The 27084-nt window shown below is 44.4% G+C and overlaps 1 protein-coding gene across 1 annotated transcript in view; it reads right to left on the bottom strand.

The window, feature by feature from the left end:
* The window catches only part of SPTLC2 (serine palmitoyltransferase long chain base subunit 2), a 78427-nt gene extending 61747 nt beyond the window's left edge, over positions 1-16680 (bottom strand). Inside the window, exons 1-2 of the mRNA XM_069783770.1 lie at positions 16487-16680; positions 3750-3944 (exon numbers count right to left, since the gene is read on the bottom strand). Coding sequence (XP_069639871.1) covers positions 3750-3944; positions 16487-16612 — 321 coding nt within the window. The 5' untranslated portion in view covers positions 16613-16680. The remainder of the gene's footprint in view (positions 1-3749; positions 3945-16486) is intronic.
* Positions 16681-27084: the final 10404 nt, after the last annotated feature.

Raw genomic sequence — 27084 nt, 5'->3', positions numbered from 1 at the left:
ATGACCTTCTTATGTTGGGGGCCCCAGAGCTGAACACAGTACTCCAGGTGGGGTCTCACGAGAGCAGAGTAGAGGGGGAGAACCACCTCCCTCGACCTGCTGGTCACACTTCTTTTGATGCAGCCCAGGATGCGATTAGCTTTCTCGGCTGCAAATGCACATTGCTGGCTCATGTTGAGCTTCTCGTCAATCAACACCCCCAAGTCCTTCTCCGCAGGGCTGCTCTCAATCCACTCATTGCCCAGCCTGTGTTTGTGCTTGTCGTTGCCCCGACCCAAGTGCAGGACCTTGCACTTGGCCTTGTTGAACTTCAGGAGGTTCGCACAGGCCCACCTCTCAAGCCTGTCAAGGTCCCTCTGGATGGCATTCCTTCCTTCCAGCATGTCAACCGCACCACACAGCCTGGTGTCAGTGGCAAACTTGCTGAGGGTGCACAAAATCCCACTGTTCATGCCACCAGCAACAGTGCCGGCCCGAATACCAACCCCTGAGGAACGCCATTCATTACTGCTCTCCACTTGGATATCAACCTGCTCACTGCAGCTCTTTGAGTGCAACCAGCCAGCCAAGTCCTTATCCACTGAATGGTCCATCCATCAAATCTATGTCTCTCTAATATAGAGACAAGGATGTCATGTGGGACAGCGTCAAATGCTTTGCACAACTTCCTTTCAGTTTATAGTTCTGATGTATGTTCTAAGACTAAAATATTAAGTGACAATTTAAGGAATGATTTGCTCTACTAAAATAAATTGCCCTCCAAAACACACAAAAACTGAAGGTGACTTTTTTGGTGTTTGCTTTTATTAATACATTTTGGGCCTAAGTTTACATTATGCTTTTAACTGCGATCACCTGCAGAAACTCACCACAGAAAATCCACATACTTCAATTCCATGACTTTCAGGACAAGTTCATTCAGCCCTTCATGAAATACTTCCTTGCACTACATAATTTTGTTTTGCTCACAAAGCAGGTCATCACACTGTTCAGCTACACAGCTACTCCTACTGCCTTTGCTTTGAGCTTTTCACCTAAGCAATTATGAGCTATTTCAAAAAGTTAAAGCTAACCCTTTTGCTTGATACTTAAGAAAATCATAATCATCTAGTTGGCTCTTTAGAATTTAAATAATAAAAATGTTACTTTCCACACAGAGGTCACAAATCTGCCAGAGACTGCCCCAGGATAACTGCAGGGCTCCTTTGATGTGCATGTATTAATTAAAAAAAAAAAAAAGTGCAAGTTCCGAGCCTTTTCTGCAGACTAGTAGCTGCATTCCCCTTACCAAAAGATGATTGGGCTGTCAGCCAGCAGCTTGATAGATTCAAATATTTGAAAATCATGAGAAATTTTCAAAACAAGTCATTGAGCAACCCCACCCACACAAGAATAAAACCTGGCTCCCACACTAGATACGCTGCAATGTGCTCTCATCAATTCATTTGCAGGCAAACAAAGCTTAAAGCAGCAAAATGTGAGGATAAGTACTATATATTCTAGACATCACATGATCACTTTTCTATTTGTCCAATATCAGAAACAGCTATTCCAACCTAAGCACTAGAAATGTGATTTGGGGAGGTATACTAGGCTGAGACTTCTTCAACACCAAAACTTTTTTAAACAGGATTTCATATTTTTCATTCTTACGCAATATTCACCGGCACTTGTTACTAGCTCCATCCACAGTCATCATATGCACAAACAAAAACAGAATACATGCCTCTCTTCCCTGCAAGCCATGACCAACATACAAACTCAAAGGGTTTCAATTAATCTGTCTGGGAAGTATACTTCTTAAGTGAATGTCTTTCAGGGTAAGATGCAATGCTAAGTTAATTTATAAAAAATTTCAAGGCTAAGTTTCTTTCAGAACTAGGATAATCAGTTACTAACAAACCCTGTGCTTCAATGTCCTTTGTGATGACCTTTACTGAGAGCCTAATATCAATAATGTATTCCCAAATTAGACCTACTGCCTAAGGTCCTCCTTTTGTACACTCTCACGTAAGTGTCATGACTGCTCCCACAGAAGAGGACTACTGTAAGCAGTCTTGCATCTTATATACTGGTAACAGAACATACATTTCACAAAAACTGTGCAACAGAAATAACAACTACAGTATAGAGTAACTACACCAACACTTCAGTTACTGCTTTATAATCCTCAGGTACCATGAGTACAGACCAATATTTAAACCTTTATTCTAATGTCTTGGTAGGTTTCTGCAAGTGTTTGACTGTTCTCTCCTGTACCAACTTCTAGTTCATACACAGAAAAATACAAGGGTGTCATGTTCTCAGGTGACATAAACCAGAGTAGCTCAAATAACATTAATGAACACATCAAGTTTCAAGTTGAGATTTAACCAGCAATCCTTATTCAGATATTGTAACTGTTAAAAGGGACCCGAGATTTTTACTTCCAGATTCCAGAAGTTTAAACTCCTGTACTTTTAACCAATATGAAATACCTATTACTCATTAAACTCCTATGAGGATGTTTCTGTTTTGGAATTAAGCACCTTGCTATGAATCAGCTTAGTTCTACCTCACAACGCTCACTCAAAGAAGCTACTGTGAAGTAATTTTAGGCACTGGTTAGTTTACTGCATCTTAGCTTATCTAACGTAAGATGACATGCACTTCACTCCAGTGCTGCCTCCAAAAATAGCCTCCAAGGAAGCACTCCTTTTTTTTTCTTCCCCCATCCCATCCTTGATGATTTGTTTGCATTAGTGAGATGTCCCTCCCACCTCCCCTATTTTCTGCTAGCCAAGTGCTTATGTGGCTGCACAGAGAGACAGAAACCAGCAGCTGGAAAACAAACTCCCTTAACATTTTATAAACCAGATTGGCTCCCCAAATCAGTTGAGAAAAACAGAACCCTGATCAGCAAGAGTAAGCCAATTCACTCTACCTTTGGAGCAAAGCTCACCAGTATTCACACTGTGCTAAGAGGGCTCACGCTAAGAGTTAGCAGAAAATAGCTTGCAAACTGCAAGTTTAAACATTAGCTTTCTTAACAGTAATTAATTCCTGTGGGGAACAAAAGCCTCTAAAAATATTTTATAACTACTCAAAATAAGGATTATCTATTCCAGACTAACTGTTGAAACAAGCCAGACTTTTCACCTGGTAACAGAAGCTTTTGTGAATAGGTCTTATTATGAATTAATTCTTTTTAATTGCTATCAGTGAGTCTGGAGTCAGTACCTCAGAATAGTCACCAGCTAACCTGCTAGTAGTCTGGACTCCAGATGAATTTACAGTCATCCAGCTTGTGCTCAGGTTCTCATCCACAAGCTTTTCTTTGCAGCTGCTTAGGCTAAACAGAATTAATAGCATGCTTCCAAATCAAAACACAGCCACCAGAGCAGCATCAGAAAGCCTCCCAGTGCCATCAAACTCAAACCAGACCCTTTGATAAGCATTTCTTTAGCTGCTGATGCTGGCATATGTAGTCTCTCTACCCTAAATCCTTGTTTCTGCAGCTGAAGCATCTCAGTATGTTGATAAAACTATTGATGCACCTTTGCAGTGAACCAGATGAGGGAACTGCTCCGCCAAAAAAATAACCCAATTAAAAGAAATGTTACTTTGTTTAATGACACAGCAGTATCTGGGGCATTCAGAAGACAAGGAAAACAGCATAAAACTTTGAACAACACTGGTCCCTAGAGAAACACTCAAGCTATAGCCTCAGCCACATAATTTCCCACTGACCATTATTTCCCAGTGGTTACCTTTTGTTCTGCTCTTTCTGTTGCATTTTGACACTTCTCAATCTTCCACTGCCGCATGAAATCTCGCAGATATCCAAAGAGAGTGAGAACACCATAGCCTACGTAGGTCAGCACAGCAACCAGCATCGGCGTTTCTTCAAAAGCTTCATTGAATGGCCTTTTGTATAATCCTCCATTGTGCACAATTTGATTTACCTATAGTAAAAATTTAAAGAGAGGCAGTTGTAAGACATTCATCCAAGAAATGACAGATAACCATTTCAGAGTAGTCCCTGGCCCTCCGATCAGCTATAAGCTCTGCATCCCCCCTGCTCAGCTCAAAGTACTTCCAGCTAGGTTCAGCCATTACCGATGAATACTGTCGGTCTCTATATACGAGACTGCTAAGTTGTTGATACAACCAAAGTCACAGTTACCAATTCAGTGCAGTTTAATCTAACATCTCATTAACGTTCTTTAGCTTGCAAAGCTGCATAGAGAGCATTGCTTACATCCAGGCTGACCAAAATGAAAAAAATGCCTTTCCCCTTCACCAAGAACTAGGTAGGCACAAATAAAAAAAAAACCAGTGAGGTTTCCCAGGTACACTACAGGAAAAACCAAAATAGAAATGAATAGTTTTATTAATCTAAACAATGTATTCTCAGGATTATGAGAACTGGAAAAGTAACTGGAAAATCTCAGAATAGATTCAACTTTGGAAGCCTATATTACTGTAACAAAACAAGCATAACCTATGTGTCTCCATAGCCATTAGCCTAAAGATGCTGACATAAACACTGTCCTCATCCACGAGGTGGACATGACACCACAGACAAAAAGTCATTGTATGCAGCCTCAACATTGCATATATGTCAGCACACAGAACAAAGCAAGGCTTTCTGCATAAAATCCACAATAAAAGTCATCTTGCTACTTATGTATCTTCAGGAGATGGTAAGAGCTTGACTACATGTGCATATCCCTCTCAAGTACAATTAATGTAATACATAATACTTGTGACTATTACAGAAAAACTTCACAGCTACAAGTCAATGACTCACTCAACACTGGGGGGGGAAACATCATGGTTTTAACTAGACTACTTGTTCAAAGAATTAAGTTAAAGATCAGATCTCAAAAATCAATGTATCAAATCAACACTGGGGGGGGGAAACATCATGGTTTTAACTAGACTACTTGTTCAAAGAATTAAGTTAAAGATCAGATCTCAAAAGTCAATGTATCAAAACACAGAAAGCCAGCCATTAGATGCAAATTGCTATTTGTATTCGTAAAAGTTATAGAATAGCCACCCTATAATAGAATAGCTACGTGTGAAAGAACATTCTCCAAGACATAAATCCCCTATCTGTAGCATCAAAGGTTTCAAGTCTTACTCCTTGCAGAGTAGATTTATTTTTGCCAGTACACCAAGGCTTAAGAAAGCTACGACCTATTAGGTAACCTGAACAGATTAAGATTGGCATACAATTCTGTAACTCTCTGGTATCCAAATATAATATGAAAGATGTTGCCAGACGTGCACGGGAGCAGCTAGAAGACAAGAAGGAAACCAAGATAATACATTTCAATAAATGCCTGTATTAATAACAACACCATGCTGAAGAGAGGGCTAGGACAAGTATGTATCTAGGATGTTGCTCATATTTCTCTAGACTGTACTCAAATTGCAGCTTACAGCCAGATATAATAAGAAATGTATTTTAAAAAATATTCTCATCAAAGAAACATCAACACCTAGGAAAGAGGTTGATGCTAAATACATCAAAAAACACCAAATAATTAATGAGGGGTGGGGGCCAGCAGACAGAATAAAACCAGTTATTCACCTATGGCACTCATACTATCATATGGGAAAGGAAGCCAAAGTCGTACTAACCTCTGTAACAGCTGATGAATCAATAAACACACACATACTTGCTGGCCTCACCAGACACTGCATTACTTGGAAAGCGACACCTGCTCATCTCAGGTGCTGGAGCAAGTCTGTATTTCAAGCCTGGCATTAATATCTTGAAAGTAATTTTTCAGAAGCGAAAGTCTCCCCTTAGGATACAATTATGCTACAGCTATGCAGCCACTGAGTATAAACTGCACCAGCACCTTCCTCCTGATACTCATTTCTACCTCTGACCTTTCACCAACATGGACATCCAGAAAAAAGTCTTAGAGCAAATGCTCAGTTTGGTCACCATAGTTGTAGGGACTTTAGAACTGGTACAAGTGTGGAAACAAAGACACAGTAGGAACTTCTCATTTAGCAACAGCACTTACCCCAGAAGCAGATAACTAACTTGCAGCACTTTGAGGCCAGGTTTAATACTGAAGTAGTTTTAAAACATACTGCATACAGTGGTGGCTTAAGTTAGAAAATTACCATGATTTGAAACAGGTGTAGGAACACTTGCTTACCACATTGCAGCTCAGATGATGGCAATTTAAAGTTTTAATGCAGGCCACAGGTTCATACACTGTTTTTGTCAGGAACAGTGTCAGCCAAAGGAACTGCCCCTGCCCCACTCACTCCCACTTTGAGCTACCTGCATCACCCTCTGGCTTGCACTACTAAGGCTAATCTGATATTCGGCATAGAGTCCCTCCAACACTGAACTGATCCAGGTTGGAAATATAATTGTTTGCAGAACATTATTTATTAGACCCTAATACTATTTACAGCACCACTCCACAAACTCATTCAATAGATCTCAGCAAACAAGAACCAGCAGCAGTTTGGGGAGAGAGGAGGGGCAGCAGCACCATGACAATCAATGGGCTTGGTGAACCAATGCTGTAGAGGAAAAAATCACAAAAGCTTTCTCTTCTCTATTACTCTCAAGATTGGAGATTGCTCCAGTTCATGAAACCATAGAATTTTATTGCATCCAGATCTGATTAAGATCATGCACCAAAGCTCCAATTACCACAATTTCACAGCTTGATGAATTAAAGTCAAATTTTGTGTCCTCACGCTGACAGACCAGGCTGTGAATAGCAGCTATTCAGGAGCAGATACACAACACACCTGCTACCTGTGGCTGTCAACTAGTAGCTGACTTCTGGATAAGCAGACAGAAAACTGGTAGTGACTACTTCGCAAATTACCTAGTATCTAATAAACAGAGATGACACCAAACTTTTCATGTCTTTCCCAGGTAACTGGAAGTTCATCTGGAAGATACAAAAGGCTACATCCTAAGGGTATGGATCTGAGGTCACCTAATAAAAAAAAAAACAAAAAACCAAACCCCAAAAAACCCAAAACACAAAAAAACCCTATTGACCTTGACACCCCCCCACCCCCAACCCAAATCCAAACCTATACACAATTTTAATCAGAATAAAAGCATACCAATTTTTTCCTGGTCTTTAGAGGTGTCTCTGCTTGTGACAAATGCTAAAACTAAACAAGTTATTCCATGTGGTCAAAACCAACATTTCACTGAGAAAGGCCCTTCTGGGAATACCTGTACTGATTCAATGCATACTCCAATCAATTTCACCTCCCAGTGTTTTTCTACCAACGTGCTTATACATCCTTACACTCTTACATCAGCTACCATGTAAACTGAGAAGCTTCTATGCTATCCTATCTGAATTAAAAATTAAAGAAATACTCTAAATGCAATTTCACAGACTTTTCACGAACCATAGGGTGACTACAAATACACTCTAGTATTGCCTATAAAAGAGACATTCGTAGCCACATTTTAGATAAAAGCCTATTAATTTTTCCAGGAATGCCTTATGAATCCACACATTAGCCTTCAAATGAAGGCTTACATGCTGCGAGCTCCAAGCCTGCTGCCGAAGAGCAGCAAGTTCAGTTCCAGAGACCAAGAAAGAAGGTGGATACAGCTTAGTGAACCATTTCTTTTTCTGGGGCAGGGGAAGGAAGCATGCAAGATTAAGAGTTTTATGGTTTCAACAAGTCTTACGATAAAGTGAGCCATGACCTTTGAACCAGAATATGCTGCATACCTAAGTGGAGACTACAAAGACAAGTCAGGGTTCACCTAAGCCTGTGGTTCAAAAAAGCAGGTGTATGCTTACCTGTATCTCTCTTTCCTGTACTGCCCAGACCACACGTACAGAGAAGAGCACCAGCACATTACGAAACTCAGCTGCAGGAAAAACATCAGAGAGCACCACCCAGCTGGTTACAGAAGGCAGCAAAGAGATGGCATTCTGAATCAGCCACAGGTAATGCCTGTGTTGGGCCAAGCTCTTGGGGAAACCAGTCACATAAAACAGTACTGTAACAGTTACTGAGCAGCAACATCATGCAACTACTGCTAGAAAGGACTGCATTTGTCTAAGCAGAACACATCAGGGAGTCTGATGATAATCACCTCCCCAACCTGGTAACAAACAGTTCCCATTCACAAGACATTACATTACAAAATTGACTTCAGATTTAGTTCATCGTACAAATTAGAAGCATTAGAAGTAGCGTAATAGCATGTCTAGTACAGGCAGAGGATGGGATTGTGGATGTACGCACGTGCAGCACAAGCACACCCAACCTAATGTTCTTACCCAACTGCTCCACAAAGTTATGCTTTAAAGACCATGGTGGCCTCCAGACAGCATCAGATCTTGCAGTGCCTTAAGGTCAGGTACCATCAGAAGCAGACTCCAGCTCCACAGACAGAAAAGGTATTTCTTGCCTATCCCAAGTTATTAAAATTCTTTAACAACATATATGGAAAACCTCTCACGCAATACCCTTTTTGCAGTTACCTTAGCATGATTACAGGTCATCCAGCATGAGGGACTGAATAGTGTAATCTACACAAAAATAGTTCTCATTTAAGCCACTCCACTGAGCATAAATTCACACTAGAATGTATCCAACTGCATGCTTTATTGATTACAACCTCCACTATCCTACTAGATGTGAAGATAACTCCTTTATCAGTGCATTAAAAAAACTGCAATTCATAAACAGCAGTTAGCAGTTAACTTGCTTTTACTTCACCATTGTCTATCTTCTAAATTTGGACAGCAAGATCTTCAGAGATGTACCACCATACCTCACCCTGTCATGGATTTCCAAAGGAGGAAATGAAACCAGCAAACAGATAGAGATTTTAGTGTTACTTACGCTTTCACTGCCAGCACCCAAAACAGGTCATGACTTTCTTTTCATTAAAACTTATTTCTCAAAACCAATAGGAAAAAGGGGTTTCAGTATATTTGCTATACCTATGTCAGCAGACAACTTGGATAAGAACTCATCCTAAACAAAGTCAGCACGGTAAAAATCGGCAGATGCAAAGAAGCACAGAAGCTGAACACTCTCAGACTGAAAGGTACCACACTTAACTTTCAAAAGCATTAGAGAAGGAAAAGTTTCGTGAAAAGACAAAAGCCATGCTTAAACACAGGAGCATTTGCAGACAATACAGTAAACAACACACGGGATTTATCACAGGAATCTGGGTACAGACGTTGCATGGCAGGCATATACTTCAGGGAGGGAAGATGCTACAAGTGCAACCTGCACAGCACGAAGTAAGAGAGAAGCACACAATAACTGGTTATGCTGCTGCCCTGGGAAAACCCTAACACTGTATTAAAGAGGCTATCTCATTTCATGCTGCCAGGAAGAACAAAATCAGATGAACTTTGCAGACGTTATGTAAACACCTTAAAAGGATTATTTATGCAGGAACACAACTTTGCTAAATTCTTATTAAAATTTAGTAGCTTCTCTTTGCCACATACCACATATAATGCAGAAATTTTACTACCAACTTTGCAGCTTTTTTTTTTTTTTTGGAAACATAATGTGAAAGACCACTTCCATGAGTTGCTTGCTTTTTTGTCAAAGATTCCTGCTAACTATAGGGAATGAAATGGAAAGATACAGGATGCACCTCCACTCTAGGATGTGCCTCCACTCCCAAAAGCAGTCATGTTTATTATAAAGGATTGAGGGAATCAGCACTACAGCAGTGAAAACTCCACACAGACAGCTGCTCTAAGCTGTTAGGGTATTCTGCAGTAATTTTGCTGTCACCTCCAGCCCTTTTCCTTGCACTGCTTTGTTCTTAGACTTCAGATCTCAGGCTGCTGCATGGGTAAAAACACCAAGTATTTACTATCAAAATTAGAATGAACCGATTTGAATCACATTTTAAGCTTTCAAAAAGAAAAAAAAAAAATCACAGGAGGGAAACTTGTTTTACAAAACAGAGTTTAACACTCAAGTGTATTCCTAATTAAATATTTTTTCTTGTTGGCAGGTATTATGAAATATTTTGGTTTGCAACTAGTTACTCCCAACAAATTTGGCATTCCTTTGTTAAGATGCACTTGCCACATCTACACAAACAGTATAAATCTTCATAATGTTTAAGTGTTGTTTGGGCTTTTTTTTTTTTTCCTTTTAGCAAGTGAACGATGCAATTAAGTTTGGGTTTTTTTGCTTGCTACATATGGCTGACAATTTGAATCCTACTAAGAATATACTTTTTTCTGACAGTTTACCTTAAACCTAATATGTATCCAGTATGTTCAGTAGATTTTAGGTGTACAGCATTTTGACATGGAATTCCTTAACTGCATGCTTAATTACTAAATCTGTTTTACAATAAAGACTTCCGAAAGACAGCACAAGTCTGTAGTGGTTCACTAACAAGTCAATCTCTAGGCTCTCAGATACCTCTGAAAGCATTCCTAACGTACTTTAGAATTCTTTCTCACTTACTTTTAACAGACATTAAACCCCATTACTTTTTAAACTTTTCCACTCCTGCTAAGTATTCCTCAAGACTATATTTTTAAATTAAAAGTGGTTCTTTTTCTAGGAGTGATTTCTTAATGAAGGCAAAAAAATTGGAAACCTCTTTGAAGCTGGGCCAATGTTTTATGTTCCTCCCAGAGGAACTGAAGTCAATAGATAATTAAGATAAAGCTTTTTTCCAACAAAGTGAAAGCATGACATTTAGGAAAACAACATTTCTGCTGTATGATTAAGACGGGAAAATACAACATGACATACCACTTAAGTAATTACAATAACAATTTATTCTAGTATTTAAGGCTTATCACCAGCTAAATTTGAAATGGCAGTCCCAATATAATTGAAAGATTTTAACACTTCATCCAAACTGACATCTCAGTAGCACATATTCCAATCTAAGAGAAGCCAGTCACATCACCAGCTACCATAGGTGCTTATTTTCATACCAGTACAGATACACAAATTCTCAAGTACAACACTGGCACTACATCTACAAATTTAATATGATGGCCTCAAATTTTCATTTAGCCAGATAAGATGTTATGTAGCTATTCCCTCCACAAAGGCTTACAGTCTTTCGTAATTGAATTTGGTATTAGAAAAGTATCCTCATGCACAGGTACACTTTTTCAGAAATAGAGTTTTGTCAATTTTCTAGGCCAGCCAATTTTCTACTCACTTCAGTTTTACATTACTGGCACAATAAATGCAGTCAACCAAGAAGCCAAGCAAGAGGCAGAAAGTAAGAATTTCCTTCCTCAGGTCTGATGCAAGCCTTAGAGTACATGCTACAAGCCCTAAGGCACATATTTTCATAGGGGTTCAAGGATTAAACACTAATGTCTAGGGCAAACTCTCCTGCAATCCAGGAGTTTATCTCTGTAACCGTGGAATAACCAAGGTTGGAAGGGACCTCCAGTGGTCATCATGACCAATCCCCAGCTCAAAGCAGATCTAATTACAGCAGGTTGCCGACGTCCACGTCCAGTCTAGTCTTGAACACCTCTAAGGATGGAGGTTCCACAAGCTCTCTGAGCAACTTCTTCCAGTATTTTACCACCCTCATGGGAAAATTCTTTTCCTTATATGCAATCAAAATCTCCTATTCTTCCAAATTACATCCTATTGCCACACACTTCCAAAAGTCTGGTTCCATCTTCTCTATATCCTCCAGCCAGCTAGTTGAGCCTTCTCCTCCTAAGGTTGAACAAACCCAGGTCTTTCAGCCTCTCCTCAGACCTCACGTGCCCCAGCCTCTTCTGCTTCTTGGGGATCCTCCACTGCATTCACAAATCCACGCGGTTATGTCAGCATCTTTCTGGGGAGCTCAAAACTGGACACAATACTCAAGATGCAGTCTCACAAATGCTGAGTAAGGAGGAATGATCACTTCTTTGTGACTAAGTTAATGAGACTTAGTTCTTTAGGATCCATTTTTTTTCTTTTTATCAGAAATATTTGCATTTTAAATTTGCATGCAGATGTGAAAAATACCCCACAATTCTGTACTCAAATTCCTTTTTAAATCAGTAGATTGCGGGCAGTTATTTAACAGCTTTATCTTATCCTAACATTCATCTGAAACAAGGGCTTATTCACATTGCTGCTACCACTAACTCACTGTAACAAGAAAAACTTCCAGTTTGTTGCACTCTTAAGTGTGCTCTCCCAAAGAAGTTACACTAACCTGGATTCCAGCAAAAGCATCTATAAAATCAAGATGAAGCCACCATTCCCCTGCATCCTGAAGCATCTCACGAGATGAGCCTACAAGTAGTATGACTGCTCTCTCTAAAAAAAAACCAAACACAAATCACAGGACCACACAAGCTGTTTTTAGCAGGTACGCATCAAAGCTTTCAGAAAAAAAAAAAATCTACGCTGCCCATTTTAATAGCTGTAAGAATTCAGGACTTGTGACAGTTTTAAAGGAATGCAAATCCCACAGTCCTCCCACTCTCTTCAACCAAACTATTCCTTGTCTTCCTGAGGAAGTAGTATGAGACCTTGTTTACAAAAGCATGCAATAATCATGTACTTATTACAAGTATGCAATAAGCTATCTGGAGATTGCTACAGCATGGCATTTGAAGACCTTCTAGAAACATCAGGGAAACTAAAATTTGTTTATATTATTCCAGCTCCTATCTAACTGACTTGGAGATACCACGCGCAACAGAAATTAAGAACTTGATATCTAAAACCTATATTCCAATTATTTTTTTAGTTTGAGATTACTTCTTCTTCTAGAAGCGTAACAGAATCATTCTAAGGTGAAAAGCTCAATTAAGGAGTCAAAAAAACCACATTACTAAAAATCAGTTCGCAATAATAGGTAGATTCCAATAAGTTATCATGGAAAATAAGGGCACCTTGTTCCATTAAACGTGTCCCAATCTCCCTATTTTAAGCATGACTTTTTTTTTCAGATGCAGTATTAGAAAACCATTAGCCATTTGCTTCAGAGCAAAACACTCCAATGGAGAAATACATTCCAGTTTAAAATTGCATTGCAGAAAGAAAAAGCAATTTTCCCTGCACTCTTTATTATTCCCACAAGTGTCTTGATAGATCCTAAATACCATTTTTCTACTGAACTCACTTAACGCTCTCTCCAACAGACCAGAAGGACATAAAAAGTGGAATCATGCACAACTTGAAGAGGTAACTCCACTGTTCTTTTATTTAGATTTGCTTTCTTTCTCCTGGCTGTGTTCATTTCCTCATGTCATGACAATACCCTTTGAGATGTCAGGCTTTCATCTTACATAGTGCAGTATTACACTGAAGCATTAAATCAGTTTTGAAACCATCCATAGATTACTATTCTTCCTAACCATGCACTCCCTTAACTGTACACAGTCAGAAATAAGTTAGTTACTTCTCTCCAATATCCCACAATTTTTAATTGCTAGATGGTTCTTCAACCTCTTTTAATTAAGGTGCTTATAGCAAGATCATTGCATTCACTGAATTTTAATCTCTAAACAGATTAACTGTTAGCAGAATCAAAGTAGTTTAAACACAGGAAAAGAAAGAGCTGTTATTTATCTTAGTATTTCAACAGAATGTTATTCTAATATGCTGAAACCCTAACTTCAAATGATTACTTTCCTAGTCACTGATGATACTTCATTAATCTCCAAGGTAACCAAAGTCAGTTACTACACAGTCTTAGCAGGTGGCAAGTTCCCCTCTCCTCTTACCAAGGGGAAGGATTAGCAGTTCAGATCCCAGCAGGAGACCAAGTAATACAACCTATTTAAAAATTAAGACAAACAATTTCACCCTCTTCTTATGCTGGAATAACAGTAAAGAGCCCATGCCATGTTAAATACCAGTCTCTCTCTGTGGAGGGAGTTGTAAGGAAAGCCTGAAATCTGTGTTGTAAGAATAATACCCCTCCATCTAAACTTTTTTTTAGGGTAAAAAAAACCCAACAAAAATTAAAAAACAAAAAAACCCACAAAATTTACACAGGTAACCACAGCAGAGATGTCCTAGGTAGGGGCAGACTCTTTTTTTCACATCATTAAAAATGGGTAAAACTGTCCTGCACTATCAAGCCCTACAAGAGGGCACGGTGATGTACTACCCTGTCTCTAAGCTCTCTTCTCGCAAGCTCTAGGCTTTTCCAGATAAATTACCAATGACTGCAACACTTCTTTCCTTCCCACTCCTCTTCCCATCAATATATTCATTTTAGCTAGATCTCTTCCTGCCTATTACTTGTCTCAAGGACCCCATCATAGGCTTTCTTGCAAAAGCACCTTTTTTTTCCCCCCTCATCATTACTTTTCTGGTTTTTTTCTACTAAGCAGGAATTGCACTCTCGCATGTAAGCTGCCTCCCTTTTGGTACTTGGTTACTTTGCATTCCACAGATCTCTCCACTTGCAGATTCTCAAGTGTTGTAGGTGGTATAGATATATACATACACAGACAAATATATTCAACACATGGTAAGCATTAACATGTTTCCCTTCTCCTGTGTAAAGGCCCAACAACCAAAATTCAGAACCCCAAAGGCCAACCAAGTAGCCAAATCTGTGATACCCCAGATACCATATCTTTGGCAGCTCTAAGCTCCCATCACTGATGCTATTTGAGAAAGCTCTACATGGCTAGTACCCCTAAACAGTCACTTCTTCCAGTCAGGTTCTCATTTAGATCCTCATTTTGAAAGTTAGCCATCTGGCCCACATAAAATTATGGAGAAAAGAATGCAAGACTCCTAATTATAAATCTCTGCTTGACCAGAAAGCAGCTGCCAGAAAGATATAAAACTGTCTTAAATTCTTCTTGCATCCTCTGACAACGCCACTACACTTCGGCTTTTTGCTAAGATTTCTCATGACCACTTCTCCAATGAGCCTTCCCCCCCTTTAGAAACAGTCGTCTCCAACGCCTCAAGCTTCTAAGACATATTTGAGCATAGCATCACAGGCAAGCTACTAACTGAATAAAACGTCTCATAAAACAGTAGGCTTTTAAGCTTCCTCAGTTTGACATTGATGGTTTTTCCATTCACGTGCTACATCTCCCACGTTTTCCAGATACACAGCTGAACAAAATCCTTGAGGAAAAACCTTCCTTACCATGCTCTTCTATTCTTGTGAAACAGACGAACATAACTGTTTTCAGACCTTCTTCTTTAAAAAGCACAGAGAGGGAAAAAAAATGCTCACAGAAGAATACTCACCTGCTTGGTCTTAGTGCAAAGACTTACACCTTCATTTTTATAGTAGGCAGTGCTTGGTGTTTGCAAGGCAAAACTACAAGTGCTATAGCTCCCCGAACCAGTACAAGGTGACACTGCTACCAAACGAAGGTATTGTACTCTCCTCCTCCATTTGTTCACTCCCAATACTGCACTATCACCTCCCAAGTGCCAGGGCAAGACTACAAGCGTCCATCCAATGAAAGAAATACAGTAAGCATCCTGGGTTAAAGTTAACTCAGGGAAAAAAACCCAAACACTTCCATTTTATCCTGCATCAGTTCTCAGTCTGGTTCATGCAGTGATTGCACAAGCCTACACTGGAAAAAAACAGAAGGGGCAGCACAGGAGTGAAAACAAGGAGCAACAGGAGGGATGAGAATGGAGGAAGGCTTTTCCCAAGCAGCTTTAGGTGTTCAAGGGAACAAGACCTATTCCATACTGCTGGGATTGCCTTCATGAGAACCACAAAGTACCTTACACTGTAACACAAAAGTTTAGTGTTTTGGAGAGAAACAACTGGAAATCTGAAAGCGCAAATACACACTCGCTTCATAGGGTGTTAATACAGCTGGATGGGAAGTACTGCATCAACCTTTAACTCTTCTGTAGAGGGAAGTCCCTACTCAAGGCTACTTGTACCCGTAGCCCTGTGCGTCACACCTGTAACAATAAAACAGCGGCGAAGAACTGCTAACATCTTTTCTTCTAAAGCACAGACCTACGATAGTACAGCGAGGTTTAAGTTTAAAGCTCTGCTGCTGACAAAAGCCTTGCAGTGAAGGTAGAGCAATGACTCGAGGGCCAGCCGTTTCACAGGAAGGCTCACCAGCCTGGCGAGCAAAGGCCCAGCAGGCGCAGCCCTCCGAGGCAGGCCCGTGACCGAGGCACTGCCCCCTCCCGACCCCAGGCGAAGGCCGGGGGAGGGCACAAACCCGACCCCCGTCGCCCGCGAAGTTCTGCCGAACTCCCGAACAACCACACCTCGGCGGCTTGCCGGAGCCCCGGCGTGCGGGGCGGCTGCAGGCTCCCCCGGCTCCCCAGCCCACCCGGGGGAGCACCGGCGGCTCGCACAGCGGGACGAGGCAGCGGGGCGGCAGCACCCCGAAGCACCGAGGCGGCGCTCGCCTGGGAGAGAGCGCCGGGGACGGGCCGCGGCCGGCCCCACGAGCCCCGCCCGCCGCCGCAACCCCCGAGACGGGCGACCAGCACCCCCCGCCCTGCTGCCGGCCCCGCCCGGGCGGCCGAGGGCGCCCGCCGCACACACCTGGGTGTCGGGCGCGGGCAGGCCGCGCACGTAGCCGTTGCGGAGCGCGCCGTGGGCCGCGCCGCTGCAGCCGTTGGCGCGGGGCTGGGCACCCAGCGCCGCCGCAGCCCGCTCGGGCCGCTCCATCCCGCCGGCTCCGCTCTGCCCTGCTCCGCTGCGCTGCGCCCGCTCCGTCGCCCCCGCCCGGCCGCGCCGCACCGGAAGCGCGACCCGCCGCTTCCCCCAATCGCCGGCGGAGACGTCACGCTCGGGGACGGGCTCCGCAACGAGGCATCAGCGCGCGCGCGAGGCTGGCGGCACAGCCTAGGGAGAGGGGGGCGGGGCCCGGGGGACGGGGCCCAGAGAGAACCCGGCATGCCAATCAGATGGGAGTGAAGCGAGGGGAAGGAAGGAGCTTGCCCAATCGCAGAGCAGAGAGTTCGGAAGGGGGTGGAGCCAGAAGGTGAATGTTGTCCAATCACTTGGCAGTGATGGAAGCGGGAACGAAGAGGAGGAGATGAGCTAGCCAGTCACAGCGCGGGGGGAGGGAGGGGCAGGAGCGAACAGCGGGGTCCGTCCAATGACAGGAGGGAGAAGCAGGGCGGTGGCTGAGGCGGCAGCGAGTGGGCAGGCGCGGGGGCGGGCTCTCGGGGCAGGGTGTGAGGCGGCGGTGCGTGAGGGGCCCCAACGGCCGCGCCGGCCCGTCCCGGTCCTGGTGGCTGCGCGGCGCAGCGTGGCTGTGGGCGCGCCCGCCCGGGCCCCGCCTGAGGCCGGGCAGGGTGGGTGCGGGGGCGCCGGCCGTGTGAGGCAGCCCTGCCCTCCGGGGGGGCCCGGGCTGTCCGTAAACGCTTTCCCTGACGCGAAGGGGGCAGCGCCGCGGGGTGCGCGGGCGGGTGTTGCTTCCATTACCGCCGGCGGCCCTTCCCTTGGGGCACCCCGGTCGCTGGAGCGGGGAGAGGGCCAGGGTGGGATGAGGTAGCCGGGGAGCCTCTCGCCTGCCCTTGCTGGTCCAAATCGGGGGAGCTGATGAGTGAAGCAGTTCCTTCAAGACCCGGGGGGTTGCCCCAGGACACGCAGGCCTCGGGCTGTGTCGTGATGGGATGCGTGAAAGATGAAGGAATCCCTCGCCAGTCTGATGGGAGAGCCCCTGGGTGAAACTCCAGAATGACTTTTTCAGAGGTCAGAGTTATTACTGTAATGCCCTTTCCTGCCTAGGACCAACTTGGGAGAGGTTTATCTTGGCTCGTCCCCCGGAGTAATGAAGGACCTGATAGGAAACCCTGCAGACAAGCTCCAGGCGGAGCTTAAGTCAAAAGGATTTAAATTTGGGATTAAAAATAGGTGTATGCTTGGCTGCCTTGCTGAGCTAGTTTCCCTGACAGCTGAAGTTGCCAGTCTGTTAACGCTGCCTGTGGCTGTGTTTGAAAATCATCATATATTTGGCTATGAATTTGAGTATTTTCTGACAGGGTTTGGAAATACATACTTCATTCAAAGACCAGGTAAACTTAACACTGTTTTTAGTTCAAGGGTAGGTATTATCAATCTTAGTAAAGTTTGGGTTACCAAACATCACACAGACACTACCAGAGGAAAGGTGCACTGCAAACCACAAAGCATCTGTATTTGTGCACTATTATACAACTTGTGTACGTCTTGGTGAGGGAGTGGGAAGGGAAAGGCATCCAGAGGTTTCTGAGTTGCAGGAGTGTTAATTGGTAGAAAGGAAACAGCCTAACACGTTTAATCATGTACTGAAGAGGTGGGAGAGTATGACCTTTGATTCCTCCAACGTAATTGAGAGGGAAGGGCTGTGGTGTTTCTTAGAATGTAACTCGAAACAATGAGAACAAATCACAGTTTACACAATGGAAATTTAACAGGTCTAAGCAGATGAATTTGAGAGTGGTCTCATCCTTTTCTTTCTGATTTGCTACTACTGTTAGTTATTTTTCTGTATTATAGTCACATCTTGGAGCCTCTGTCATGGATCTCATTGCAAATTAACATTGACATGGAGTTCCTAACAGAAGTGAATTAGCTTCTGTGAAAGACAGTTTTCTTCCCTCAAGAAGACTTGGGAGAGCTTCACAGCCTGGTTTCAGCCTATTTGTAGGCAGCAAGTATGTGTCCAGTATGCTTCAGATTTCTGGATCACCTTTGGACAAAAGGGCCTTTTTGTAATGAGGGGTGCAAACACAGGCTCAGGGGTAACAAGCGCAGGTTGGGTGTGAGACCTTGTTCCTTTTCTTGCTGTCTGCGGCCCCTCCCATATCTTGACTGCCACTAAAGCGGGTATGGACTTGCCTGAAAAGCATTCTTTCTTCACCTGGTTTCGGTATGCAGTGAGACAGAGCCATCAGCTAAGATGGGATGGACCTTGTCCCCTCTCTCGTGCTGTGGGACAGCAGCAGGAGGGAGAGTGGTGTTGCTAGGAGGGACCTAGTGATCAAAGCAGCAAACACCCCTGTTCAGCATTTGGGTGTTTGTGCAAGTGGACTTGCTTCAGTGTAGGTGCAGTTAGGAGTGCTGGTGGGGAAGAGGCACAGGGACCCCTCTTGCCGCTGAGCTTTTTCTGGATAAGGAGGGGAGGACTTTTGCAGAGTTGAAGTGATCTATGAGGAAATCAACAAATATTATAATGAAAAAAGAAAATAAGTGAGCAACTGAGAGAGAAGTGTACTAGGGGACCACATAGTGTAGAACTTTTCTGTAGGATTTTTTCGCCTGTTGCCATAGTCAGCTTTTGGCATTTTCCTCCTGGGTCCTCTCCCTTTGAACAGAACAGATTGAATTATACTGACCAGTTTGTGCCACGGGGTGCAGATGGTCCACCAGCCTACACTCACAGGGTGCATGTTGGGCAGCACCCTCCACTCCCTGCCCACCTGCGTACGGAGGAGTTTCATCTGCTAATGCCTTACTTCTAGAGAGGATGAGCTGCTTCACCTGCCAGGCACTGGATCTCACTGCCATGTTACCTGTTCAATTAGAGCTCAAACCCCTTCCACAAGTTGGTACCTGCAGACTCGTTACTTCATCTGTCCTTAAACCCAACTAGCACAAACCTTTACAATGCAATGGTTTCAGTTTTGGTTTTGGAAACATGGGAAGAAAAAACATTAAGGGCCCCACCAGTTGACTCTTGCAGGACCAGGCAGACTCACACAGTGGCTGCAGTGCTCCTCTGCACATGGGACCTTATCGTGTTGTCAGGACCCACGCTGCCCTTAGCGTGTGGCCAGCGTAACCTGGTGTTTGAGGAGCATCTGGCCCCTTCTGGCACAGCGCAGGGGGCAGGGAAGGCCACGCTCACCATGGGGCTGCAGTGACAGAAGAGCCCAGGACATCCATGGAGACAAGTCCCAGCATGGGGGTGCCAGCCCCGGGCACAGCTGCTGCCACAGGCAGCACCAAGCGCATCCCACAGAGCGCCTGGAGTCACACCTGCGGGCAGCTCCGATACGGCTCCGTGTGACATGAGACACCCGTGTATACAGGTGGTTGCAGCTTGTGCCTCTGGACTATGCAGTTGCAAAACAGAGGAGACAAATAAACTGAGAACAGCAAATTCCAGTTCTAAGTTTCCTTTTAGGTCTCAGGAATACTATTCCTGTGAGCTGGCAGAGCAAACAGCCTTACTCAGCCAACTGAATGAAGCAAAGGACTGTGTCAAAAAGTTTAATGAGTCAAAAGGAAGAGTGGACCATAAGTAACAAGTCAGACGGGCAGGGATTGCTGTGCAGCAAGCTCATATCAACAGAGAGCTTACATCACTGACATGAGTCAATGGGTACTGTTTCTAACCATCTGTAGGTTTGGGGACCACAAAGTAGAGTTGTGAAGTTTGGAGGCAGCAAATGGGCAAATTCAGGAAGGAACAACTGGGTAACCACTGGGACAGAGAAATGTAGCAGAAAAATTTTCCACTCTAGCGTCCCAAACAGAGAGAACAATTGTGACAAAATTAGGTATTTGAAGATGCCAGCTACACAGAGAGTCTTGATGGAAGGTCTCAAGTGGCTGTAGTCAGAAATAAACCTAAGCCTTTGAGTTTTATATTTGCAGTGCAAAGTCGGAATAAGCAGTGGCTCAGCCGTTGCATTCAAGGCAGTTAATAGCAGGCAGGCTGCTCTGAGAGAGAAGAGTCTACATTCTTCAGGTGCCTTTCCTCTTCTTCATTTTCAGTCTCCAGGTGCAGGCTGAAGTAAGCACAAAATGAGTGCTGAAGGTGTAATTGAAAAGGCTGCAGTTTGGGCAGACCAACGCAGTGTTGTGAGGTGTGTATTGTTTTGATTTCTCTTTCACAGTTACAGCAACCTAGCACTGAAACTGCATGGACTGTGCTGGGAAATTACTCCAGGGGAGCAGTGAACCTTGGTCTTTAGCTTGGGTCTGAATGGCAGAATGCCTGCCTGACGCATAGGAGAAGAATTAGCAGAAGTGTGGAAAGCTCTCTGGGGACGTCATAGCCCTTGAAGAAAGCAGGTAGCTATCAGGGTGCCCCGGGAGAATTTGTCAAGCCCCTAGCTAAACTTCATGGAAAGCTGGAGAGGCCTTGGCATAGTTCATAAGAGAGAGTGATGCTTGGAAGGTTGGCTAGCCTGCTGTAGGAATGACCATCATTTGCCCTCAGCTTATCTTGATAAGTAGATAAACTGTGAATGCCCGCAGCAGATTGCTTCCTTCTGGGGGAGGCAGGTACGTCTTTCTAATCAATGGAATTGGTTTAAATTTGGCTAAACTGAGAATTATGATTCTGCTCCAGGAGAGAACCTCCCTGTCCTTAACACTTTCTGCTGGGAATGCTAAAATTCTAGGCTCACCACAGCTTCTGTTTCACTGGCTCAGAGAATAATATTATTCTGGAAATATTTAACCTCTAAAGATATACAAAGGTAAAAGGACTGTTCAGACTTTCTCCAGTTTTTTTAAATGAAGCCCTGACTGAACCTATCTCTGGGCACTGATTTGGGCCAGAATTTGTAAACGTCATGAACTGTTTGCTGTTCAGTGTGTTTGCCTGGAGAAACCAGTCAGGCTTGCATAACATCTTTGTGGTAAAATGGCAAAGGAGTCAGGATGGGAGGTTTGTGATCGGAGATGCAAGAGGCCTGAGACGATATACTAGGGGCTGAAAGATATGTATTAATATGGTTCTGATGAGCCGCAAGAAAAGAAAGGTGTAAGGGGGTAGGATGATACATGGAGGATCAGGGTGTTGGCCAGCAGAACAGGGCATAGGAGGGAATCCAGTGTGGCAGAGAGGTTTAATGACAGACTGACTTAACCTTCTGCAGCTGTTATTCCTTTTGATACATACAGCTAGCCAAAAGTTTAATCCTTTGGTTAGGAGAGAAGTAGATAACTGTATTTACCTTTTTTTTTAAAGTTACAAAGTATGTATAGGGTTATGTTTCCAATGGTGTGAGGGAATCAAGCAGCAGGACACCATTTCCTTGCTCATGTCTCCAGCCTTCTCTCAGCCAGTACTGAAGAGCTGTTTTTCCCTAGGTTTCAGTCAGGGCTGACTACCAAGATTGGCCTAGCTTTGTTTGGTGTTGCCTTCTCTATGCTTTATCCTCTTTTCATCATGTCCCCTGTCCTCAAGACTCCTGTGCAAAACTACTCAGAAAGTCAGGTCCCTGTCTGTCCCCATTCCCTCCACCCCCAGTTCAAATTTCTGGATGTTTGCCTCTCCTTTGGGCAGTGACATGCAATGTTTTGGAATGGAGATTGCTGTTTCTCTGCAATGGAGCTAGACTGTTATCTTACAGCTAACTTAAGGCCAGCAGTAACATCCACCCACTTTCACTATGTTTCACCCAACCCATGGCAACACCTGCTTTTTTGGAGCCTGCATTTTGGATCTTTCTTTATGCCATCACAGCAGAACTGTGTGGTGATGTGTCTTCTCAGGTGACTTACTGGCACTGTGGGACCAACAAAGGCTGTAGCTCCAGGAACCCTTGTACTTGCCACTGAGAGAAGCTGATATGGGTTAAAAACTTTCCTAGCAAAAATGATGAGTTTGGTCCTACCATGCAATTCACCTTGTATCTGTGTCAGATACGTGGTTTAACAGAGCAAGAGACACACAGGTTTGGGAATGAATGGCTGAGATGGGATCAGTTATCATTCTTGGCTTATGTTGGCTTTTGTAAATGGAAATATGGCCTGGCAGAGTCTGTGGTCAAGATACAGGAGTGTTGGCAGAATGGAGGTGCATTCAGTGCATATTTACTTGGGCAGCAGTGGTTGGAAGCAAGGTAATCTCAGTAGCTTCTGAGCTCGTATTTGGTTCCTGTGATATGCTGTTAATCACCCGTACCGCTTCAGCTTTCATGTCCATCCTCCATGGACATTCATTGTCACCCATACCTATTGCTGCTCAGGTTGGCGAGTGGTGAAGCAGCGTAGTAGAAACTTTCTTTAGGTCTCAGGTTCAGTTGTTTTCTGATAGTGCTTCGTGCATCTAAACAGGCCTCAGTCCCCTAGGTTCAGGGCTTCCTCGTGCATTCATTACTAGCCCCTCCATCTCAATCACATCGGGGATTTGACCTTGCATAGTTGACATGATAGGGCTCCTATTTAATGACTTGCTCATTTGTCTCCCTGTCTCTAGCAGTGAAGAATGTCCTGTGGCTGTAACCTATGACCAGGGTCTCTGCCTTTTCTGCCACCCATGCTGGGTGATATTGAGCCAATGAGTTCATTTTGTTTGTGGCTTGCTTTCTTAGTCCATAAAATGAGAGTAGTGAGACCATTACCCTCCATCTCCCCTCCCCATCCAGGATGAACTGAAAGGCTGCATCTGTGCAGTATAAACAAAGCCCTAATTTACATGTAAATGCATGTGATATTGCTGTAGCAGCAGAGTTGTACCAGTGAAGCCCTCCTTGTGTGCAGGCAGCTTATGTCAGCAGAATAGGGCTCTTTTTTGAGCAGAACTTTTCCAAGCACTATCAGCTACATCAGCAAAAACATTGAATACTGATATAACTGCATCCTCATTAGGACCCAGAGCCCCATGATATTTTTATTCCTAACTTCTTTTTAGGTGCTTAAATACTTTTGAGGATCTGGGTCTATGACTTTTGGTCCTATGGAAGTGACCCCAAACCCTCCTCCCATCAATACCCTGGCGAACAGGTTCAGAGCAGACGTGGTCTCTTTGTCAATGGCTGCAGAGTGCTCTGAGAAACTCTGGTAAAGGGCACTGAGCCCGGCAGAATGCAATCAGGCTGCTATGGAGCAGCCTTCAAGGCGGACCACAACTGGTTCTGCTTATGCTGCTTCTGACAATATTGTTGGTACTGCAGGAGACTGGACAGTTTCCTCCTTATCACCCGGTCCTGTGTGAGGAACAGAACTAAAAACAGTGTTCCCTTGAAAATGTGTCTTTGTTGATAGTTTTCATTTCATCCCTTACTGATGCTATTACAAGGGTGGCACATGGGAAGACAGCACACTGTAGAGAAGAAGAGAGATGGTGAGGACAGTACTCTAGCACCTGAATAATGACCAAACCCTAGCTTGGAGAAGGAAGGAAGGAGCAGTTTGTTCCCTTTCAGGTACCAAGCACAGTTTTGCAGGTTCTCATTCTCCTGCCTCTCCTCTTTAGAAAAACTGATGAAGGGAGATAGACAAATTGACAAAAGACATGGCTAAAGGATGTTTTTTTTAATGCCCAGCTTTCTACCTGCAGAATGAGTCAGTTCAACTCACTGATCCAACAGAAAATTATGCCATGGAAAATTGACTAGTTTTCCTTCAGGTCAGTGAACTGAACTAACTTGGTGGCTGGGGGAAGGTGGCCATAGATTAGATGAAAGGGAAACTACCCTTTCTGTGCAGTGAATTGCTCTTGAATTACAAATCTGGTATTAGGGGTGATCAGAGCACAGAAAGAACCATCTACCTGAAGCTCAGCCCAGAGGAAAATGTCAGTACAGGAAAACAGAAGGCTTCTGCCTCTCCTTTTGGCAAGGATATTATTATCTGGATAGAAGAGAGAGAGGCTTTGCCATACAGCGCAATGGGGTAAGGAAGAAATTGAACAGAATCCTTTACCCATAACTAGGTAGTTAAAAACTTTCCCTTCAACATCAAAGTAAGTAAAAGCCATGCTTAACTTGAAGAAAGGAAAGATGTTAGAGGCTGTGCCCTACCATAGGGGAAATCTGCCCCAGGACCAGGGATGGTCACTTGGGCTTCCATCAGAGAGACAGTGTGATGCTGCAGGCAGGACACGTACTGAGTGCTCAAGTTGTCTTTTTCCCACTCACACTGCTCACAGCGTGTGCGTTGATCAGCATCAGTCAAACAGGGTGGCAAGCTGGCTCTGTTCTTGCCCCCCAAGTGCAGGGGAGAGATGTCTGTGCCCGATAAGTGTAAGAGGCAACTATGGGAAATGCCAATATTCACAGCAAAATCACATCTCCAATGAAGACGCTGCAGGCCCGAGTGGCTGCTGTATCGGGCATGGCCATAAGAGGGAAGTGTGTGCTCAGGCATTAGGTGTCTTTCACTGGGCTGGAGGAACCCCAGCTGGGTTGATTGTGGGCTCTGCAAGCAGCATGGTCTCTGCTGGGGTCCCACCTCCTGTGCAGGGCTAAAAGCAGGGCCTGTACCTCCGGAGGCACCTTAGCTCAGCCACAGCCAGGCGTGCAGGTAGTGATGATGGGGATGGGGAGAGAGGGGAGCAGGGTGTGGGAAGGTGAATTGCCGTATGCAGGTGCCTGTCACTTCTGGAGATGGGGGAGGATGAGATGTGCAACCTCGACCAGTCCTAGGAGAACTGGGGCTGCCTTGTCCAGAGATGCTGGGCAGCCAGGTGGGGAAATGTCGTTTCAGTTGTATCCTCACATATGTATCAGATCACTGGTTGGTTGTGTTAGCTAGGTCAGACTCAGATTAGGGCATTCAGCCTTGAGGTTGGTGATGTTGAGGTGATTTTAGGAGAGGTAGGGGACCTCAAGAGAAAGAGAGCTGAAGTCAGGAAGATGAGCTTGAAAGATTTTTAAAGAGGAGGGTGGGTCCAAAAGGATATGGGCAGGCATCCCTGTGAGCTCTCTAAAGGAGACTTTTTGCCTGAAGCACTTCTCAGAGCATTTTGTAGGCCACATGAATAAAGCACACAAGCTATATAGCAGTAACAAGTGGGACTTGGTTGTTAGCAACCCTGCCAGACTCAGGTGACTGTCACCCTCATAATATGGGCCATCCCTGACTGCTTTTCCTATGTGCTTGTTAAAACTCAGCACAGCACAAGGCAGAAAAGGACACTTGCACCATGCAATATGGGAACCTGAGGCTCCACCAAGTCTATGCCTGCTGGTTCCCGTGGGCCCTGTTAGCTGGAGCTGTCACGTATGTATGGCTGAGGAGTTTCTACTTGCCACCTGGCCTGGGTGAGGGCAGGTCTGTGCCCTCCCTAGTAACACTGCCCAAGCTCTAATCATACCAGCACCTGCTGGAAGAGCTGAGGGACCCTGATGTGCCAGTGGTAGCTTGAGAGGTGTCCCCAGGCTGTGTCTGATGGTGTAAGTGGGAGCGGAGTTTCATCTTTTTATATGGGGTGATACCTGGCTGTTGTGTGGCAGAGGAGTTAGGGACTCAGCTCATGGCTCCTATCTACCATGCTCCTGCTATGCTATAAAATCAGTCACTGCTGTTCTGGACTTCTGTTTCCCTGCTATCAGTAGGGAACTGAGCCCTCCCGCAGGGATCCACTGGTTGCTTTGAGGAGAAATGGAGTTGAGATTGATTTCCTATAGTTACCTGCCAAGAAATGTGAGCAGCAGGTTCCTGTCAGGAGCACCGAATGACCTGACCACGAGCTTCCCATGAGTTGGCACTGCAGAGAGGCACACAGTCTTCTCCTTATAGATCTGCTTCTTGGGGACATTTTTTCCTCAGAGGTAGAAACAGAGGAAAAAGAATGAGACAGAGCTGAATTTATTCCTTGTTCATGCCACAGCATGAAAACACAATGCATCCAAGAATGAACTGTACAAGAGCTGTAGGCAGGTGCTGTGGCAAGGCTGGGGGAGACGGTGTGGGTGCATCTTTTGGCACCTGACTGAGCATGTGTTGATCTTGTGCTTATAGAGCATTTTATGCCTGTGCAGCAGAGGGACCTGTAGTTGTAGGAGCAGGGACTGTAAGCCTGGCTGGTTATCTAGAGGCACAGGTGATATGAGTGGGAAAGAGCTGAGGGAATGTGTATTGCTCAGCACACACATATTGTGTGTCATACGTGGGCAAGGGTGTTGCACAGCAGGGGATGTGTTATGTGTGGGGGCTGCCGGCAGGGGGTTGCTGTGACTGTGGATACACGGGCGGTGTGCTGCCTGTGCTGTTGGCAGGGCAGATGTGCTGGGAATGGCTGCATGTAATGACACAAGAGGTTACTTTGCAGTTAAATGAGGCGAAGAATTACCATGGCGACCACAGTCTCCTCTCCCTGCCAGATGCCAGGCTCCTAGGCAGTAATGTTTGTGTGTTGTTCTAAAAGCCCCAAACTCACTCTCCCTCTTTTGACAATGGGTGAGGACCGTGCTGCCTCCTCTCCAGACTGGGAGAGTGGTAGACACTGGCATATGGAGGTGGTTTCA

Source organism: Haliaeetus albicilla, chromosome 5 (genome assembly GCF_947461875.1).
Source record: "Haliaeetus albicilla chromosome 5, bHalAlb1.1, whole genome shotgun sequence".
In the NCBI taxonomy this organism is placed as follows: domain Eukaryota; kingdom Metazoa; phylum Chordata; class Aves; order Accipitriformes; family Accipitridae; genus Haliaeetus; species Haliaeetus albicilla.
The sequence above is the reverse complement of the archived record's forward strand: the minus strand, read 5'-3'. Positions and strand labels throughout refer to the sequence as shown.